Source organism: Xiphophorus couchianus, chromosome 21 (genome assembly GCF_001444195.1).
Source record: "Xiphophorus couchianus chromosome 21, X_couchianus-1.0, whole genome shotgun sequence".
In the NCBI taxonomy this organism is placed as follows: Eukaryota; Metazoa; Chordata; class Actinopteri; order Cyprinodontiformes; family Poeciliidae; genus Xiphophorus; species Xiphophorus couchianus.
The window spans coordinates 12,105,436-12,127,751 of NC_040248.1; the positions used below are offsets into that span (position 1 = coordinate 12,105,436).

The window sequence follows — 22,316 nt, forward strand, 5'->3', positions numbered from 1 at the left end:
ATCGTTTTGTTTATTTTAATTAAATGTTGTCTTATCTTGTCATTGATACCTGTGGCAGCCTAAACATTTGCTCATTCGGTGCATCACAATTAATATGTTTGCTTCTGGTTTCCTATTGATCCCTGTTTCGCATTGTGTAAGTGCTGCAATAAACAACTTCCAATACTGGTGAGATTTAAACCTTACATTCTACTTAGCTCTCATTAAGGGGACAGTCAATCTCATCTCAGTCAATCCTTGACCCAGTCACTTAATACTTCCATTTTAAATCTGTTCTTTTTGTTTCTTGTTTACCTCCCCCTCGCTACAGCTGACGCATTTTCGCCGTTTGCTTTTTATGATTTACTTCCTTGTGTTGTTTCCCCTCTCAAGACTCTGAGATCCAGTTGCGACGAGATATGGTGTTTTGTCAGTCTTTAGTTGCAGTGGTGTGCGCATTCTCAGAGCACCTGTTGGCTGTACTGAACCAGGTGGGTCACATTGAAAGTACAGTATATCCTGTATTATAAAAAGCATTTGCTTCTTCAGCATTTGCCCTAGCTTACTTATTGTTTAATGTTTGTTTACTAGTTCCACAATGTAGGAGTAGAACTGGACCAGGACTTTCCAGATCCTCAGGAACTTCAGGAAGCCCAGGAGGCGAGCCGACGGTGGCTGGAGCAGATTGCCAGTGCTGGCCTGCTGTTTCACTTCCAGTCCCTCTTGTCTCCCAATCTGGTAAGCTGCCAGGAACAGTTCAGGAGTCAGATTGTAGGCAATAACAAACTTGCTTTATTTGAAAACATTGCACCTCTCCTAATCCTTTACTTAAATTAAATGTGTTATGTACCAGCTTGTGCATATCCTCTTGGTTAATTATCCATATCCTTCTGGAACTAGATTGCGTGCAATATCTCAGATGATAAGAACTGTGGTTTTGTGGCATTTCCTGGTTATTTATTAAATTTCAACCAGGATTTCTGTTTTGCTTTCTGAATAACAATGATCGACCAAATAAGACTAGAATTTCATTGTATGTTTGAAATTTTAAACAGTCTTCCTCATTAGTCATAACACTGCAAGCTACAGACACAACCACAAGAAAAGGGAATTGAAGGGTTTTTTGATGCCTCCACATCAGTTCCTGCTGTCAATCTAAGTAAGCCTTACTGCTTTCCAAAGGATTTCTTAGACTTAGGTCATGTTGAGAGGTTCAGTGTCAGAGCCACTACCTTTAGATGCATCTTTACTCCAACAGCCTTGAATCAAAACATTAGGCCGTTATTCTTCACTCTGTAGAACTTAATTGCATGGTGAGGATATAGTTCAGCCTGGTGTGCTTGTGGTGTTGACCGGGGGAAACCTAAAAGGGCAAGACGTCGCTGTCCTCGCCCGTCACTTTGAGTGGACGAAGATTTGAAATTCTAGAAGGCTTAAAACTTGTCAGAATACAGCAAATATACATTGATATAAAGTGATCAAAGTCAGTGACATCAGGTTTAAACCAAGCATTTACACCAAAACAAAGCATCACTTGGCAGGTCAGTGGTTACGCTTCTGTCGCGCGTCTTCGTATGGGAAATGTGCCTGTAGATAACGACTCCTAATCCTCCTCCACTGCTGGCCAGTTCAGCTCTCTGGACGGGGTCGATGGGGACAGGAAGAACAACAGAAGGGAGAAGAGAAGGCTAACAGAGACTTATAATCAGAAATATATGAGCGCCGGCTACTGTAGCCATAAGAAGATGTGTGCTTCCTTTTGCCTGATGAAGAGACACTGAGGAGGAAACGCATCCTCCCACTCATTGGGACATGTAAACAAATTCAAACAAGCTAAACCAAAGATGGAGACAGACATATGTGTAAACAGCTATATTTCCTCCATTAAGCTACACCAAATTCTTTATAGTTTCCTTGAATCAAGACATTCTTGAAATAAGCAAAGGTTTACATAGTCCAGTGCTTACTTAATCACAAAGCCATATTGTGCTTAAAAATAGTAAAACATAGACAACTAGAGGTTAAAAAAGAGACGTCTTTAAGACTACCTGTGGCTGAGAAAACTTATCAAAACATCATAAAAAGAGCCCAGAGCTGACACAGAACCTGAAAGATGCATCAGTCCTCAGGAGATAAGCTGCAGTTTACCAAGATGCCAATGAAGGTTGTTTTGGGAATCACCTTCTGTTGTGTAATAGTGTAGTGTTTAATAGTTTAATATTTTGTAATAATTAAACTAAAAGAACTGAATTTTTTTTTTGTCTGGCTGGATATGGGTAAAATGGTAAAATACAACAGATGATTTAATATTTAATCTGAGCACACCTAATTATCAGACAAAACAAATGTCTTCTGACGATGTGCATTCAGTAATCATTGACTTATGTATTGATTTGATTGTGTGGCAAATGTCAGGGTGGGTCTGGTCACCTTACAGTGTCAGGACTGATATGTTGAGTTCAATGAATAAAATGCTCAATGGACAGGGTATACCACTGATGTTCTGTCTGTGTCACAACAATATTTCACTTCAGTAGTTTATTTTTCTTTTTGTTATATATGAGCCTGTATTCAATGTCTTACTATATGATTTGATGAAAGGTGTTTTTGATTAAAGTCCTGTTGCGCAGATCAGTTTGTGAGGTTTGATGAGAGACTACCATAAAAATAATAAAGTCACGTTTGCTGTTTTTTCTCCTCAGACTGATGAGCAGGCCATGCTGGAAGACACTCAGGTGGCCCTGATTGATCTGGAGAAGGTCACCTTCTACTTCCAACAATTTGAAGGAGAACCAATGGTAGCAAGTATGCAGTCTTTTAGTTTTGGCCTCAAGTTACAGGGCCCTCCTCAATTATAAGTGCTTCTGTTTAAGAAGAAACTGTAACTTAATCATTAATCCCAGCAGCATGATCTCATAACGATGATATTTTGGTTGCATTTTAAACAATAATTTTGATGTGAGATGATGCTAATACAATAAAAGATACATCTATTCAACAGCTTTTTGTATTTTCAAAACGAGAGCCAAGACATGTGCTTGCTGCTGCCCGTTAACTCGTACCATGCCTCTTTTTTTGTCTTCCGGCAGATATGCCCATCTCCTACCAGGTGGAGGGCACTCGCCAGGCCCTGAAGGTCTGCTTCTACCTGGAGAGTTACTACTTCGCACATTTGCCTTACAGGCTAAAAAATGGAGGAGGTGTCAAAATCTACCCAGTACTCTTTACGCAAGGTAAAAGGAGTCCGTTTTAGGAAAAGGACAAAGGCTTCTTTGCAGAAAATCATGAACACTGAAAACCTCCTTGTGCATCTCCTCATGTTTAGCTCTGGAGAGCATGGAGGGTTATTACTATAGAGACAATGTGTCGGTGGAGGAATATCAGGCCCAAATTAACTCTTCCTCATTGGAGAAGGTCAAACAGTACAACAAAAGACTCGGGTACAGTATAGCACACACACACCCACACGCCTTTGTACTGCTTCGCTCATGTTGTGTAATGCAGCAGAGTTTCTTAGATATCATATAAATCAAGATGTCCTTCCTTTCCGATGAGTTTGAGTCTCAGGGCTCAGTAGCAGCAGCACCTGAAGGTGATTGGCTGAGGGGAGCACAGTTGGGAATGTTTTGCGGTTGGCCGTAAGCACACACACAGCAGGGGCTGCAGTGGCTGGATGAGAACGCACAGCATGCCACCAGGTTTGCTGAGGTTTCCTCTGTGCAGCTGCTGCACTCAGTCACTTTGCACCCCATTGCTTTTCGACACACTCGAGACTCCCTGTGATTGGCCAGGTGTGGAAAATGTGATGAAGTAGAAAGACATGTGAAGAAGAACTTTAATTTGTTTAACTTCCTGGGCTGTGTGAGGGGGGAAATTGCACTCCAAGGCAGAGAGACAAATGTTAGAGAGCTATCTAACTTGTATTAAATGTGACTTTCCTCTTAAGCCTAGTTCCGTTAATGAGCACCTAAGAGGATGAACGCTGGTCTTAAGTTTAACATTTGCTGCAGCTTGTGTGGATAATTAAAATTATAAGCAGTCTGCCTTACAATTTAGCTTTGTTATATTCAGCGCAGTCGGTTTTGGGGGCTTTAAAAGATTTATAGTCCAGGCAATTCTGTGCTTCATCAGTGCCATCTCAGCGTAGCTAAATATTAATTTTCAAGGATTGATTTATTCATAGAGTTTTTTAATTTATTTGTAATGGTTAGAAGTGAGAGCCGCATTTCCCAGAGCATAGTTTTGGAAAGCAAATAAAGCAAGGACATGGAATATTTTATTGATTTTTAACAGCAGTTCTGTGACAGAACGTTCACTATTATACCCCAAAATTACAAAAATATGAAATGGTGAAAGTCGAGAACTCTGTGGAACCAACTTGAAGGAACAACCAACATACCCTGAAAACATTTTCCTTGTGAAATTGCTTGTTGTACGTTTTGTGTTTCCTCTGACGTCATTGCTAAAATTGAGCCTCCTTTCTGTGGTAACAACTTTCACACTGAAGAGTGTTGCAGTTAGTACAGCTTGGTAACACTTAGTATGGTGCATTCACAATTTATACGGTTGGATTTTTGAGTTTCTTACTGGCTGGTCACCGCTCATGGCCAGTCAAGCTGAAAGTTGACCCGTTCTGGAAGCAGCCGATTTCTCAGCTCATGTTAAGCTTTTTATATTTTGCTGTACTTCTTGTACTGCTGCTTTCTGTATTATTTCACCTGCACTGGCAAAAAAATGTAATTGAGTTGACAGCCAAGGCCCCAGCAGTAGCACACAGTGAATGTGTCTAAGAAGACACAGGCAAGTGTTGTGGGGGAGCCTAAAGGGTGCTAGGTAAGGAGGCAGTCAAGCTGTGTGGCACAGTAGAGTTAGTTTCAACTGAATCTGCTGAAGCTCACATTTTGAGTTGTTCATTTACTCTGGGCTCTCCAAACTATCAGATTCCACTCTTTGCAAATGTTTTAGAGTAGGAGGATTTATACACTGAGCAAAAGACTTGATTTCAATGCTAAAGCTAAATCTTAAATCTTAATGAAACATCGGTCGGTGTTAATTGATTCAGTAAGCATTTATTGTTTTGCTTGTTATATTGCAAGTAATAAGATGTCAAAATGTGTGAAAATATAATTTGTACTTTTGCTTGAGATCCAAATCTTGAGAGAAAAGTGGTAAATATGGCAAGATATTATTTGTAATGTAAGCTGGAAACATATTTTTTATCTTAAAGGTTATTAGATATTGAAAGTGAAGGACATGCACTGTTGATGTGTCACCAGAGACGAATTAGGTTGTTTTGTTTGTTTTTTTTTTTAAAGTAAATTGGCCAGTTGTTCAACAGGAATCAAATTTCCAAACAGAACTTCTCACTCATTCAGCAGCAGCTCCTCTGTGACACAGTTTGTAAGTAATAGACTGTGTACAGAATAGATGTATGAGAAACGATGCACTTCTAACTCATTTACAAAACAGCAAAACATTGATCAAAACACAACACATTTCTTGGACTAATATATTATTTGTCAAAATTATATCAGGTTGTTATAATCTATCAAAATTAGTCTACAATTTATGAACTGTTTACACACTTTTTAGATGCATTTTCACTTAAAATTTTCATCTGTTCTATAAGCACACCCTCCTTTTTCTAAGCAAAGAAATGGGTTTCCTGGTGTGGTTGTAGACCAAAGGAGTCCAAAGACCCATTTAATAAATTGGAATAGTATCAAAAAGTTTATTTATTTCAGTAACTCAATACATTTAGTCAAAGACTATTTACACAGAGTATTTACACTCAGACTAATGTTTTCAGGGCTTGTTAATTATGATGAAACATAACTTCTCAACATTTACTCAACACAGAACTGTAGGCTTAAGGAAAAGTATGTTTGATGTCTTCTTAACAGTTACTACTTTTAGTTTTAATCGGACAAACAATCTCATGGGAATTCATATCCTAATTTATTGAACATGACTGTATATTTGTAAAGTTTGAGGAGGAACATATACATAAACTTTTTGTAAAACTCTTTGCAGCAATTGTCACTGAATTCATTTCATGATTTGTGGACGATTTCACTTTAACTCTGGCAGTATGTTTTTAAAAAAATGGAAACCCTTATATGTTGTTACACTTCACAAATTGTGTAGTGTTGGACTATCATAAAATATGAAATATTAAATTTGGTGAAAATGTTTAAGTTGAGTGAATACCTTTTTTAGACAATTATATTTTGTGGGGTTATTTCCAGTTTTCAGTTTTAATTACATTTAACATGCAGAGTTGTACTTGCTAATGTCTAACCTATATTTTTAGTTTTGCATCTGTTGTACTGGTGACATAAATGATGCCACAAAGAATTCATGGAAAACCTGCAGGCAAGATGTTTTTCTCCCATCCCGAAAGTATATTTGTTTAAATGTGGTAAAATCAATATGCTCCCTTGGTTCCCAGCAATTAGTGGTTTCTCTGTATGTAACATCACCAGTAGTTTTTTTTTTGCTGTTGTTTTTTTTGCCAGCCGCCATTCGTCTTACAGCTGACCGCAGACTAGGCCGTGATCTCACTTCACTCTCCGACCTCAGGCACCTCGTTATCGTTTGAGCCGAGCCACTGCAGTGCTGGGCTAAACCAACACTGGGCCAGCGCCAGAAGGCGTCTGACAGACAGATGCATCGCTGAACTGAATGAACTTCAGGGCAATGTTTAAGGTTTTCATGCTGCCGTACCAAATGCTGTCATGCCTCAGATCCACATGTGCATTTCAGACCCTTGAGGGACAGTTATTTAGAAGCAGAGCTGAAGTTTTATTTATGTGGCGTAAATAAGACGTAGCTACTAATATAAAGCAGCATTTTTCTAAAATCTACTTGGACTGGAATCTATTGTCATTTGGAGTACAACATTTTCTCAACTTCCCTTCAGAGTGGTTTGGGAAATCTAAAACACTAAAGCATAACTGTATGCATGTTCTACCTTTTGAAATAATTGAGGATATTTCAGTTGAAAGATGAGGATTATGGAGGGTTTGCAGCAAAAATGGAAAAACTGGACTGTCTTTGAATGCTTTAGTCAGGGGGGGAGGAGTTGGATATCTGCAGGCTTGTTATTTCATCACATTTTGCGTTTATTGACGGGACTTTTCAGGAGGGCATTTGGTTTTCACCTTACATTCTCCCTTGTTATCGATTTTAGGACAGAAAAGAAGATGAAGATCACTGCGTATTGTGTATCGGTGAACTGCAAATGCAGTGTAATAATGGCGGTAAACCAACAAGTGTTGCCTGACACACTGTGCCTCTCTACAGAAACTTAAAGCCGGCCCTGCAGTCACTACTCAATATACTGTTGATTATCGGGATAAAATATTTTCCAGTGGATGTCTTGGCTAGTTTGAAAGCCCTTTTCTCCCCCCCCTGTATGTATTAAATACAAAAAAAAATCCCTGAAATATATTGGATAATAAAATACAACAAAGCCTGATAAATGTGTGTAATGATGGGATGGTGGCTGAAAGATGAGCAATAAACTCGGAGCTCTGTCCAGGTGGTAATATATATTATTATTACTACAGGCTGTTTAATTTTATGCTGTGTTCTCTTTCCCACAGCACAACACAGCCCGCAAGTCATTTGTGTTCAGTCTTCGCATGCACTGCTATGTTGTATTTTACAATTAAGCAAGTACTGGATTCTAATTACAGGCTAGACTTGTTTCTGCTGATATTCCTGAAATGCAAAGGTACATTTCCCTCTTACAAATTTCTTCAATTTTTCGGAGGTTTATTTCACATCTTTTTAAATCTTGATCTTGTTTCTTAAGGGAATAACCTGTCCGGATCAGCCTGGCTCTATGTGGAAATATAATTTTCCTCTAAACCTAATAACTGTTTGTGCCATCCTTGGCGGCGTTGACTGCCACCAGGTGTTTCAGATAACTGATGAAAACATTGCTGTAGAGGACTTTTGGCTCAGTCCTTTTAAAAAGTGCACGACTAGTAGCAGCTGAGTAAACATAATATTTCTGTTTCCGTCCAAGTCCCTACAACATACCCATTTAGACGCTACTTTGTATAAATAAACCAACGTACCTGGGCACCCAACTCAAAAGTGTCCTTGAGCTTTTACAGAGCTGAACTTAAAATTTGTAGTTCTGCTGTATAGTTGCGTTCATCCTGAACTGTTACTGCAAATGAGCAAAACTAGCGGTGTTTTTTCTCTTCCCTGGAGCAATACTGTGCAGCAGAAATTGATGTCTGCTGTTAAGTTTTAAACATTTTTAAGAGTTATTCCCAGGAATAAAAAAAAAAAATCACGTTTGCTGAACTTCACCTGGAACCTTAGTTTTGTTCTCTTTTAAAACATTGTAAAAAAAAAAAATGCGTTTCAACAAACACACACCATATGGTTTATTTAATATTTATTGCAACTGCTAAAATGTGTCTTGCTAAATGTCTTGTCTTGGACAACACAAAATGGAGCTGTTATAAGCAGTTTTCCTCCCTGCTGAAAAGGCAGGAGTCTTCGGCTGGCAAAGAGTGCCCCAGTTTACTTACATTCACAGGAAGGTGGTGAGGCTTTGTTCTGCTTCAGCTAGTCTGCACTGAACCTCTGTTTATAAAGCCTGAATGGCTGAGTTGTTTCCATTTATCACTTCGTTTTAAATCTATCACTGCATGGTTATAATGATTAAAGCTCTGTACTTTGTTATGCTTTGTACTCTAATGAAAGACCTAGATTCATCTAATTAGAAAACCCCTCTGAGATGGACAAGCAAGGTAAAGTGTTTTACAAGAATATAAAGCAAATGACATAAAGAAAATGTAATTAAAAACAAGATATAGATAAAAAATTATAGAGATACAATTCTGCATCAGATTTAAATGTAAAATATGTTTAAATGCACATCTGGAACCAGATAAAGAGCTGAGACATAAAATCAAATTTGACCTTTTCAGGAAAGCTGCAGTAAACAGTAATGTTTTCAGTCTGTTTTGTGAAGTGCATTTCAGTCATAATTTAAACAAGGTTTTTCCAAATCGAGGAGTAAAACTCTAGATGCTGCCTGCTGTTAAGTTCTCTTCCTGGCAAGACCGATTAAATAGGTTTCCGAAGACCTGCGAGATCCACATAGTTCTTATCTGACAAGAAACGCCAAAATATATTTAGACCATTCAGTCCCTTAAAAACTAATTGCAATGTTTGGAAATCAGTCTTTGTTGCCAGGACAGTGATTTAAGGCGGGACTTGATGATCCACTTTCCTGGTGTAATCAGGATTCTGAAAGTATCATTTTGGATGGGCTACAGCTGCCTGATTGTTTTAATGGATACCAGCACAGTAATCTAACTTGCTGAAGTCAAAATCATGAATCTGTTGGTCTGTGTGTATTGATTTGATAGTAAACATGTTCTCTTTGGCAGTTGTTTTAAGATGTAATAGAGTAATTTGATAAGATGCATGACAACACCTAGGTTTCTTTATAGTGGTATTTGCCTTACGGCATTGTTCGATGCTTACTTAACTTATCATTGTTAGGCCATAAAAACAATGATTTTGTCCTATCTGCACTAAATTTGTCCCTGTGATATTGCAATTGTAGTGAACTGTGGTCAGATGGTGACAGAAATATAAAGTTGTGTATCTTCAGCATATGTATGGTAAGAGATGTTATGATATTGGGGCCACTTTTACATGAAATAAAAGTGGACCAAGATTGGAGCCTTGATGAACTCCATATGTGATTTTTGTTTGCTCAGATTTAGAATTACCAAATGATACTAAGTATTAGCTTTACAGATTATTTATTGGCTGATTTGTAGAAAAGGGTTAAAGTTAAAGAGTTTTAATGTAATCCCAATACTTTTGTTGTTATTTTCAAATTAACAGGATTTACATACCTGGTCTATCAAATAAGCTCTTATCCAATCTAGCACATTATAAGACAATTCTATCCATGAGCTACCATACATCCTCTATTTCAGGAATTTAATGAATCTTTTCACCATTTTCAGACACTGACCCTGTATAAGCGTATGATATGCTTATGCATCCCTAAGTCCAGTGACTTAGTGTTAATAACTTTAACTTCCTTTGACACTAGACAGCATTACTATAAATCCTCTATAAGTGTCACAAACTAAGCACTTGCTTTCTGACCCTGATTAACAGTAATAGCGTTAATAACATATGTCTCATTATATATAGTTTCACAATGCTGTAGCATAAACCAGTATATTCTAGATTTTTTTCTGAGCTAAAGTTGACCTACCCATGGTTATAAACACGTCTGCATTAATGAGTTTGCAGCTTTTCCTCCTCCTGGTGTCAGTGCAGCAGCATCACTGTGGGGCGTCTTAAGGCTCCTGGAAGCCGTCATTAGCTCCGAGGTTGCTTTCCCACACAAGCCAGGGGATTTGTGTGGGAATTTAATAACAGTGAGTGTCATTCATCAGGCCTTGTGAGTGATTTACATGGACTTTTTTACACCTCTGTGGGGTCATATGTTTACAGAAATATTATAAATTATAGATAATTTAGCCCTTTCCCGGTGTTCGAGTGAAAGTAAAACCACTCAAAATATGCAAATTTTAAACTGTTTTTATACCCCATTGGATTTTAGGGATCATAAATTTTTTTCCTTCACTTCGTGAGTCAGCAGTGTGCTGGGAATATATCCATTCCTGCGCTACTCCTTTGAACACATCTGCCTCTTTTCTTCTTTCTACACAGCAGCTGACTGCGTTTGCCCCCTGTGCTTTGAAGGGCCTCCGGTGTCCTATTGTCACGAAGCAAGAAGAAACAAAGTGAATTGAGTTCTCATTTCCCCAGTAAAACAAACCAGCTACATGCAGAGCAGGTCATCTTTGGCTTGCAGCCAAAGTATCCATTAGAGCCTCATGGAAACCCTTTGGCTCTACTTAAGTGTGTGGTCAGGGATGTTGCAGTTATTGCTGGACGAGCTACAGGCAGACTTTACCTATGGCTGTCTTGATTTCCACTAAAAGCAAAAATAGAAAAAGGAGTTGCTCACATAACAGCAAGCTCAAAAGCAGTTCATGTATTTTTGTCACACAGTGGCTTCCCCGTGTTTGCTGTGTTCCTTACCTGGTTTGTGGCAAACTGCAAACAGGACTTTACATGGCTTTATTTCATGAATGTTGTTTTTCTTTATGCTCCTTTAATCAAAGCCAGATTTGTGAAGTGCATAATTTAAAGTGTCAACAGATTCTTCAACCTGTGTTGCTGACGTCTGCATCTCCTGCAGAGTTAACCATGAAACTCATGACTTTTTTGCTGCTCCTTACCAGTTAGTCAGACGAACAGCAACCTTTTAAAACCAAAAAGAAATTTTTTTGCTCTCCCTCCTACTAAGTGAGTAGCCTAGAGTGCTAAAACCTGCATGACTCTAAAAATAAAATAAAAAAACAAAATAAAGCATTTGTATCCTTACGATTTAATGCATTGGTTTGTCTAATTTTAAGTTTTAGAACTCAAGAAAACATTACATTTTTAAGCTAAAACAAATGAAATTATCTGTATATCTATGGAAAAGGAATGATAGTTTGCAGTATAATGGGTAAAAAATACAAAAGGATTAATTTTTCCAGCGGGACTATTTTGTTTTGGAAAGGCTGTGCAAGTATTGCATAAAAAACTAATGAGAGGCTTAGAGAAGCTTTTCATTATATTTAAATTTAGCACACACCTCAGTTCTTTGTTCAAAAGGTATGAAGAGGCCCCAAAGAGCTCTCCATAGATCTGTAGATACCTAGTTTATGTTAAGGTTGGTTTTCAGTCTTACCATACGCTTTCCAATTTCTGATGATGGATTCAGTCAAATCTAATTTGGGTGTGTCAGAGCTAAGGTGATTCAACAAAGGCATGCCATGTTTATTTTATTTTATTTTTTTGGTATATATTTTGATTTGCCACAATCGCCTTGCATAATGTTCCTTCCACTTAAAAGTTATGGACTAATTTGTCTCTCACCAACAATCTTAAATAGAAGTTTGAGGATGTAATGGAAAAAAACAAAAAAAACTAAACATAAGCCAACATGTTTCTTTTAGTCTGCTAGTGAATATTTTTATGGCTCCTTTGCCACAAAGCATTGTCTAATATAAGCAAGTATTCTTTGTATGTGTACAAGGTTTGATTCTCAACAAATGAGATATTTTCCTTCTCTCTCTCCATTTCCTATGAGATTTCTGTAAAAAAAAAAAGATCATTACATCTGCATAAAAAGTGCAAAAGGTTGAAGATTTCAGAAGTCCAGAATGACTAAACAGTACATTTTAAGAACATGTTTAATACAGATAGGAAAGTAGATTTAAATTGTAGCTGCACTGATTTGTAGACAACACAACAACAAATCAAAACCTTGTTTTGTCTCTCAGGACTATTTAAAGTATCTGTTCATATTATGGCTGTATATTCTACACCTTGACACATTGTAACCTCCACTCTAATGTATCTTTTGAGTGATAAGCCCATCTTGAACCAATTACAAGGGCTCTTAGCGGAACCAAAACCAAGCGGTGCTAGTTGTTGATTTCTGCAGCACACTACAAGGTTTTAATGCATAATTTGGCAATTGAGGTTTAAATACCTGGAAAGCTGCCATAAGTGAATGTGTAACATTATTCATCAGTAGCTCAGGAGTAGATATGCTGGGATGCTAAGATAAATTAGCTCACTTCTGGGGATCATGCCTCATTAGTCAAACAAATGATTTTGTAGACTCCTTATTGTGCTGTATTCTTATTTTGTCGCCTGCTGGCTAAAAGTATATTTCCAACTTTAAAAGCTTTTTGAATTAGTATTTTATGTTTATCTGAATTACCGGTAAGTACAATTTCAAATCACATGGATTATCACTGTAAGAGAATCCTGAACTGTCTTTTGAAAGGCATCTTCAGATTGAATGCCTCAATGCTCTTTGAATCACTTTACAGCAGAATCAATGCAGATGAATGAGATCTGCTTCACTTAATCTTGTAAACAGTCTCTGTTTCTCAGTCTCTGTTCCAGTCTCTCCTTTTAAAACTATCCCCCCCTCCCTTTTTATATATGTGGTTGCACAAATGTGTTATAGAGGCTGTGTCTTATCCTTTACCGCAAGGAGTAATGGAGTTGATTGATGATTTTATTACAAAGGCTTTATTGTGGTGTAATATACCTATATTTAGCACAGTGTCTGAATGCTGAGATCCGATGCAGATACAGACTGCTGAGTTTGCACGAGTAGCAATCATCCTCAGATGGACTCATTGCGGCAGACTGCACAGCATCTGTATGCAGCCACTAGTACAGTGCTGCCTCTAGTGGACGAAGAAGGAAACGGCACAATTTGTTCTGTGCTCCATGAATGAGTGAAGCGATGGCACTTGGATCGACTCCCAGGACAAGAGATGCTTAGTCTGTGTTTCTGCTTTGCCGTGCCCAAGTTACTCTAATGATTGATAGTCAGACGCTGTTCCTCCATAAAAAGCAGTTGGCCTACTTTTTCCAGAGGAGGCCAGTTATCCTGATGATCTAATGATGCAGAGAAACATTTTGGATGTCAGACAGTAAACAATAAATATATATATACAGCACAGACCAAAGGTTTGGACACACCTTTCTAATTCAATGGGTTTTCTTTATTTTCATGACTATTTATAAGGCAAGAAATCCCACTTATTAACCTGACAGGGCAGGTTGACCTATGAAGTAAAAACCATTTCAGGTGACGACCTCTTGAAGCTCATCAAGAAAATGCAGAGTTTGTGCAAAGCAGTAATCACAGCAAAAGGTTGCTACTCTGAGGAAACTAGAATATAAGGGGTATTTTCAGTTGTTTTACACTTTTTTGTTTAGTGCATATTTCCACATGTGTTATTCATAGTTTTGATGCCTTCAGTGTGAATCTACAATGTCAATAGTCATGAAAATAAAGGAAACTCATTGATTTAAAAGGAGGGTCCAAACTTTTGGTCTGTACTGTGTATATATATATATATATATATATATATATATATATATATATATATAAAAAGGTTGGACTTTGATTTTTAAACAAATTCATACTCAGTATTCTGTCATATTTTGTGTCTCACTGCTCCACATAAGGGATTTTATTAATTCTAATTAAGAATACATTCGCTCTCTCTCACTCAGGGCGTTTTTCCTTGATCAGTCCAACATACCGCCCAGCACTGCACCCAAAGCTGCCCTCATAGATAAGGTAAGCCATAACTTCATTTTGCATTATTAATATAATTTGTGTATACAGACATACACCCAAACCCTGAGGTTTACATGTACTCATCATGGCTGGATTTTCATTACTCTATAACTTGGGTGATTTGATGACAATTTTTCCCTGAAAAACCTCCCTGGCATGTCAGAGGTTTGTGTTTTTGCTTATGTCTCATCCTCGGTGCTCCTGTTTCTGCCCAGTTAATGCGACCCCTCAACGCTCTGGAGGAGCTCTACCGTCTGATGGAGAGTTTTATAAGCTGCCGCCGCACTGCCGCCTGCCAGTTCACAGCCTGCGGGGCTTCTGGAGTAGGGCTGCTCACTGTCGCGTCGGAGCTCTGCTCGCGTCTGGGAGCCACCCACGTTGTTATGTGCAACAGCGGCGTTCATCGGTGAGTGCACTTTCCATCTCTATCAGAGTGGCGTTGTCGCTGAGCCCCTCCTTCTGTTGCCCCACAACCAATTAAAATGCAGAAAGTTATATCAGATTCTGGGCTAGTATAAATGTACAAAGTACATTGGCACAGCCTTCATTTTTGCCATTTTATATTACAGTTTCAGCCCTGTTTATGTCTCAACTTGGAGCCCTTCTCTGCATGAATTAACATCAGGTATTCTTGTTAATTGGGCTCTTTGTTTCTAAAATCAAATTAAGGAATTGAGCAGGCAGAGCGCTTTACACAGGAAGGAGATGGGTCAAATACTTCCTTTCCCGTTGAATTCTATATAAGGTTCACCTGCAGCTGAGGGCCCCATTTATCAATGCATAAGGACAGAAATATCCTGATCATTTGTCACTGCTGATCCCTAGTTGTTGCTTTCATCTTCGTCTCATACTCCTTCCCTCCTCACCGCCCACCAATCTCTGATGCCCTCTTTCCTCACCCTGTGACAGTTTCCATATCTTTTTGTCTTTTTCTCACACCTGTGCATCCATGCATTCTGTGGGTATGAGTGACGGCATGATTAAGTGCTGCAAAGAGATGCGCCCACTTGCCTTAGCTCTAATCGAAAGTTTCAATGAGTCCCGCTACTTTATTAACCCACAAGCTGCATGTATCACTGTGTGTTTTCAGTGTAAATTACACATGCTTCCCACAACTCACCCCGGCAGGCAGTCAAAGTGCACCATAACATAACAGGTGACAAGTCCCGTAATACTTAGGGTTATTTGTGTAGCAGCTTCTTGCGTAGAAACAGTTTCGCTGCCTGAAGCTGCAGAATGAAGAGTGTTGGAGTGAGAATTTAAACTGGGCCTTTTTATAGAACCAGATTACTACAAATACACAAATGTCTCCCACTGCGTTGAGTTTAAATTACATGCAATCAGCGAGAAAACGGCAAACATTTTCAGCAACTGGAACGCCAATAAAACCAAGACAGTTGATTAGTAGTGTGGAAATAGGTTCACCAGTGTGACAGTCATCTAAGGCATCGCTGATGGGATTAGTTGGGCTGATGGATGAGTTTTAATAACAGCAGAAGTGGGATGGGTTGGAGGGGTCAGCAGTTCCCAATTTGCAACATGTCTCTCCCATTCAGTTCTCAAATTAAAACAATTTGAGAACTTTGTCTGATTGCTTTTGGGGGTTTTTTTGCAGACACTGTTTCCAATAGTTATATATTTTTGGTTATGTCTCTAGTTGCGTGAAGCTAGTAGTGGTAGTTTTGCAAAGATCATTTGGATGGCGAACATTTGTTAACCACAGTCTTGAAGTCTCGTCACAGACACTCTGTAGCGTATTCTGAGACAAAAATATACCTTGATCTAAAACAGTCATGTCCAAAGAATGTTACCACAAGTTAGCTGAAATGGAGCAGGTCTTTGAGGAATGAAGTTGGAGACCTCTGATCTACTCTATTACAGAAGAAAAGCATCTCCTGTAAAAAATTTAGATGCTGTGATGCTGAAACCATCATGTTTCACCATGGCAGTGCTTTTCCACCTCTTTGGCTGTGTTTTTCAATCCAACACTCAGCCAAACCATGTATATATCTCAGTCTTACATTGCAAGAGCACCTTTATGGACAGGTTTGACACAGTTTGTGACAAATTGCCAATAGGACTTTTTATAAGTTTCTTTTCACAAAAGGTTTCTTCTTCTATTCCCTAAATGACAGAATTGTGCAGTGAACTTAGGTGGACTTTCATCCTCCCGTTGATTGACTGAACAGTATGCGTGCCGCCCACTGCCTGGAATTCAGTGTTGTACCCTAGCCCTGCCTTTAGCTTTTCTACAACTTTATCCTTAACCTGCATGCTGTGTTCTTTGATATTGTTTGTTCATTTCTGTTCTGAACAGATTCACTGGTTTTATACTATGTTTAGAGGTTATTTGTACTGGATTTTATTTTGATGTATCAGACAAAAGGGCACTAAACAGAATTGTTTGTTTCAGACATTTGTTTGTAAAAAGAAATTGAAAGACTCGTATCATATCATTTACACTTGATAATCATGCACCACTTTATTGTTTTTCTTTCATATTCCAATAAAACACATTTACACCTACGCTTGGGCTTTTTTTCCTTAGTGTTTTTTGCATTTTCTATATATATATTTTTTTTTCTTTTTTCCGTCTCATATATTTCTTTCTATTTAGCCAAATGTGGAGTATGTACTCCATTCTGGGTGTAAATGGGATGTGTTGGAACGACATAAAACAGATGGATATAAATCATCTCCCACTATCTCACCAGCCCTAATGAACCTGGAAATTGTGTAGATTCACGCACACACGCGCACAGACAGATTTTGAGCGTTTCCTTCATCCTGCTCCAGCTGACAAGATATTTAAAGATCCTCTCTGGGTGTCTCCCCCTCCTCTTTGTCAGTTTGCTGAAGCTCGAAATGGGAGCTTGAAATATTTTAGGATTTGAACAGCAAGAGGATATCTTTTGCACCTCTTTGCCATGACGTAACTCAGCACATTCTCTAGATGATTGTTGGGTTCATTACTTTTATCACAGCGTGTCAGGCCTGTCATAAAGTTATGCGAATGAAATCCGAGGGGACCTTTTAAATCTTTATCTGATTGACTTCATGAAACGACTTCTGCCAGCAATAACTCCCCTGTTTCACATCTGCTTGTTTTTTCCCCCCTTCTCAGTTAGCACTAAATTCGACCATGAGCGTAAGAGATAATAAACAAACATCTCACATTTCTTAATAACTCCATGGTGGTTGTTATTGAATGAAAGGGAACCTTGCAGCGTAGGAGCTTTGGACACTTTAATTTGGAGTGAAAAGACTGGATCGATATGTTAGTGCTTCTTGTTATCAAAGAAAGGTCATCTGAGCAGCCTTGACACGTGTCACTGACTCTCTAAGGATTTATCAATGTGTTGCATTGTGTGTGTGTGCGTGCAGGGGGGTGGGGGCGTGTGTGTGTGTACTAAGGTGAAGAAGAGAAAACTGTGGTTACACACATTGTGGAAAACAAGTACTTAGTGTAAAATCAAATATTTTCAGATGTAATTAACAATTCCTGTTATCTGTACAAATTTTCTTAATTTTTTTGTCATAAATTATGTTATGTATAATAAAATGGAGAAAATAGGGGATACGTATTAAAACTACAGCAAAAAGGAGATGCCAAAAGGTATAGTAACCCAAGCAAATAGCCAGCTATATTTAGAAAGCAATCCTGCTTATTATCAGCTGTTTTACTTATTATTTATTATCTAGAAAATAGTTTATATCATTTTTTGGTGGGTGTTTTTTTTTTGTAAAACAGAATTATTTCATTGGTTATGAAGGCATTTCTAAATCCCTGAATGCACAGCTGAGCATCTTTGGAATTAGAATTAGAAAGAATATAATTTCACAGACAACCAACCAGAATCAGGTGCTCCTGGGATGATTTCCAACAGAGGAGTCACAGAGAATAATCATTCTGACTGGAATCACTTCAGAAAGACTTGGAATTAGCAGGCATAATTTTTCAATGAGCACTATAAGTAATTCACTGAACTGCAGTGGCGTGTGTGCACACACTACACAAGACTCCACTGTTGAGGAAAAAGTTTGCTCCAAAAGATTTGGGCAAGCCAAAGAAACCTTGGTAGAATGCCAGTAAATTACACCAAAGTTTAAATTTACCGATTAACCTAAGGCTCAATAAATCACTTGACTTAAATCCAATTGAAAATATATGAAGAGATAAACAGGAGGCACCCACAGCTTTTCAAATTTGGAAGCAGTATATGTGGAAGAATATTTGAAAATTGTTGAGCAATGCATCTTAAAGTTGTTTTAAGTGTAATTTGCCCAGTTTCGTGTTTGTTTTGATTTGCTTTTGTGGAATAACATGGTTTTCATCAACATCTAGTGTGAATTTCATGTCAAAGGTACCATCACAAACAGATGCACTCTGAAAAAACATTGTGTTCCACACTTAATATTTTCTCATATGTATGACTGAATACAAAATGTGCTCCAGCTAATGAATCACAGAGTCATGTCAGCACTCCTTTCACACACATTACATGCTTATGGGAATCGCTGCCAAAGGAGATGCACTGACTTGTCCTTGGACCCTGTTCCTTTTTTGCTGCAATGAGCATCAATCTTGATAAGCCTCTTCAGGTGCTCACAGTCAACCTCTAGTTTCAGTATCCTGTCTCCGTTCGTTCTAATAAAACCCCAAACCTTAAATGATCTGAAGCTGCTTGTGCCCTGGCAGTGACTAACTCTTGTGTGGAAGATAAGCAAACGCCAAGCAGGAGGAGCAAAATGGTAATGACAGCTTGCAAAAAAAGGACAAAAATGTGCTCATGCAAATGTGATGTGCTTGGAATGAATTTTAACAGAAAATTAACATATTGTGTTCATATCAAGCTCAGACTTAGGCAGGCATTGGATTTTTGGCTTTGTTTGAGTCGATGTCAGTGAAATGTCTTTGTTTGCTAAGAGAGCCTGTTTAGAAAGTGAATCATTATGACTGTTCCCTGTGAATGGAAAACAAACATATTGCAACATTTCATTGTGCAGCTTTCTTTGTTTTCATTCGTGTTTTATCATGGATTAAAAAAATTATACTGGTTGGAAATTATGCATAACTGGACTCGTTTACTTTAATTCATAAAGCCTACCCTTATGTTCTTATCTGACCAACAGCTGCACTCTGAGTGTCACACTGGAGCAGGCCATCCTGTTGGCTCGAAACCATGGCCTTCCCCCTCGATGCATCATGCAGGCCACTGATGTCATGAGGAAGCAGGTAAGATAGTCATTAACATCCTTCAGAAAGAGTATAGGGTACTGTTCAGCTACTTTGGCAAAGACTGTAATGCATATGGAAAGTTGAGTGGAAGGAAAAAACTTTGGTAAAAAAAAGATGCTTAAGATATAACTGCAGCCTTTAGAAGCTTGTGAAGTAAAGCCGATTCAAGAGTTCCACAAATATCACAAAATCCATGTTGCTTCAGTGTGATAATTTTCCCAGTAAGTAATGATGAGAGGAGCCGTGTTAGGAGGACAGAAACCAAATAGAAAATCTAATCTGAGAATAATGAACACCACCAAACCAAGCAAAGCAGAAAAAGTTGAGGATCACTATTAAAGTAACTTGGATGTTCACACATTGCATTGATCCAGTCATTTGTGCAAAAAAGATATCTCTATGAAATGCATTTTCTGTACAATACCTATATGTACATTTTAGCATGTTTGTATTTAAAAATGTCATATTAATGCCTGCCTGTCTCAAATCATCAAAATTAATAGGTTTAAATTAACAAAAAACACTAAGACGTTTAATGTAAATAACACATATTTTTCTACAAGTTTGAGGAACTTCCAGCTTTATTTAAATTAATTCCATAAAAACATTCGTCCAACCTTTTGATGAATAAATAAGCCAAATTTTATTTAGCCAGAAACCGTTTTGCCTCAAAGAATACACCTTTACAAGATCGACAGGTTACGGTCCCTGTCCTTTCCTTGTCATTTCCTTTAAAACATGCATCCACTATTACCCACTCCTTTCGTTTTTAAAACAAAGTAAAGCCAAAGAGTGTCAGTCTAAAATAGTTTTATTAAAAAAAGTCTCCGGCTTCAATCCTGGAGACTTGTTTGCATGTCTGTTTCAGGTCAAAGATGGAAATTCTCTCTCTTCTTAAGGACATAGAGATTTTCACTCCATAAAGCCTTCAGCCGTGACCAAATCCTGGCCTCCAGCTCAGAGTCTTTTTTTAAGTTTTGTCTGGATGGTTATGTAGTTGCTTGAGATGGAGTTAAGAAGCTGAGATTTTATAGGACTAAAGACATTCTGGTCGTGGAAAAATGGGATTTCAACTAGGAGTGCACAACACTTCATTGCGCCATTCTGTTTTAAATAAATTGCTATTTAAAATTTGTAAGACTTTTTAGTTAATATAGTTAGCCGAGAGATACTTATTCTATTTTAAGTCAGTCTGTGTGTTTGTTTTTGTGCATATCACGGTTCAAAAACTGCCAAGTCACCAGCTTGGAAGCATTTTCTTTATAAAAGTGTTGTCCTAGGTGCAGTTATGAAGCAGTTTCCATAGTTTGCCTCAGAGGCAATGGCTATGGTTGTCCATTTTGTGGTGGTGAAGGTATGCACAAACATACTGTAAATTGTCCTTCGGTGTGAGTCTGTGCATGCATGGTTGTTTGTCCTGTGTATCTCTGTGATGGGCTGGCGACCTGTCCAGGATGTACCCTGCCTCTCACCAATGACCGCTAAAGATGGGTAGCTGCCCCAGGCGACCCTGCAAGGACAAGTGTGGATGGATGGTCCCCACATATGACTATTGCCAAGAACATGTGTGTAGATGGGATTGGGGGTGTTTATGTCCTCTTTTTTGATACTGAGGCACTGAGTTATGAAACTAACTGCATAATTATATGGCATCCTTTTTCCTCACTAAACAGTCACACTTGCGCTCAGAAGGTTGTCAGTACATCAGATGAGGCAAATCCAATCTTGTTTGACATCTACTGTGTGTGAATTGTGGACACTCTAGTTCCATAACAAACAAGCCATCTGTTAAAGTAAAATATATCTTCTAACATAACATCTTATGGAAAATAACAGTGTTTTTGTATTTTAAATATTCAAATTCTAAAAACTGAGAAATATGCAAAAAATATGGTATTTTTTATGATTTGGCTGTATTACACTGAAACGTCACAAAGTAATTTGCAGACACATAATGTACAAAATGAAGAGTATCCTTAACTCCCAACTACACAAGCAATGTCCTCCTAAATCAACTCTACTGAATGAGGTGTTATTTATGCATTTGTAATATATCTTATTGATTATTACAGGTCTACTAATGTTATAGCCTAAGCTGTAAATATACATTGGGATGCTGGTAATCGTGGAGGATAAGTTCCACAAACATAACCAGATAGAGGTGCAATTTTTTGAAAATGTGTGGAGTGTGGAACTCTTTTATTTTCTACACCACTACATTCCATATTTTTAATGAAAGAAATCCATCGAAAAACGTATTTTTTCTCTCGTTGCTTTACTTGCTCTGTACAGCCATAGAAAACTGTGGCCATTCCAGGATTTTACTGGAATCTTATTAAAATAACTTTAAGAAGTCTGTGACGGAAGTTTTCTGGGAGTAAAAATTTTTGGAGAAAACTTCCAATATTGACATTTAGTGTAACACTATGTAAAATCAAAATTTACAATAAAAAAATTACATTTCTTTACTAACCTTGATGGGGAACTGTGTCCATCAGTGACAGCAGAGGTCATCTCTCTGGAGGTCTGGGAATGGTTGACTGTGATAGGAATCGAATAATTGCTGATGCTATCCTGTTGTCTGGACGTAACTCTGGGCTGACAGAGTTGTAATTGAGAGGTCAGCTAATGCACTTTTGGCCAGATACGCTTGCTCTACTAAAACTTTGATGACCTCCCTAAAGGAAGACTTGGAGAGTGTGTGTTTTTCTGCTTATAATTGTGCAGCACACACTCAAAGAGGGAGTATCTGCAGGTGCAGGGGTTCTTCTCGTTACTATAAATTGAAAGTTGCTTCCTGCAACTCTGTAGGGATATATCTGCAGACTCTGCACATAGCCAGGAAACTACAGGCTATAAAAAAAGGAAGACATC

The 22,316-nt window shown here is 38.1% G+C and overlaps 1 protein-coding gene across 1 annotated transcript in view; it reads left to right on the plus strand.

Annotated features, from left to right (window-relative positions):
- The window catches only part of prex2 (phosphatidylinositol-3,4,5-trisphosphate-dependent Rac exchange factor 2), a 101,165-nt gene that overhangs the window by 75,280 nt on the left and 3,569 nt on the right, over positions 1-22,316 (plus strand). Inside the window, exons 32-39 of the mRNA XM_028005291.1 lie at positions 373-470; positions 571-717; positions 2,682-2,784; positions 3,069-3,212; positions 3,305-3,419; positions 14,137-14,203; positions 14,419-14,609; positions 19,337-19,439. Coding sequence (XP_027861092.1) covers positions 373-470; positions 571-717; positions 2,682-2,784; positions 3,069-3,212; positions 3,305-3,419; positions 14,137-14,203; positions 14,419-14,609; positions 19,337-19,439 — 968 coding nt within the window. The remainder of the gene's footprint in view (positions 1-372; positions 471-570; positions 718-2,681; positions 2,785-3,068; positions 3,213-3,304; positions 3,420-14,136; positions 14,204-14,418; positions 14,610-19,336; positions 19,440-22,316) is intronic.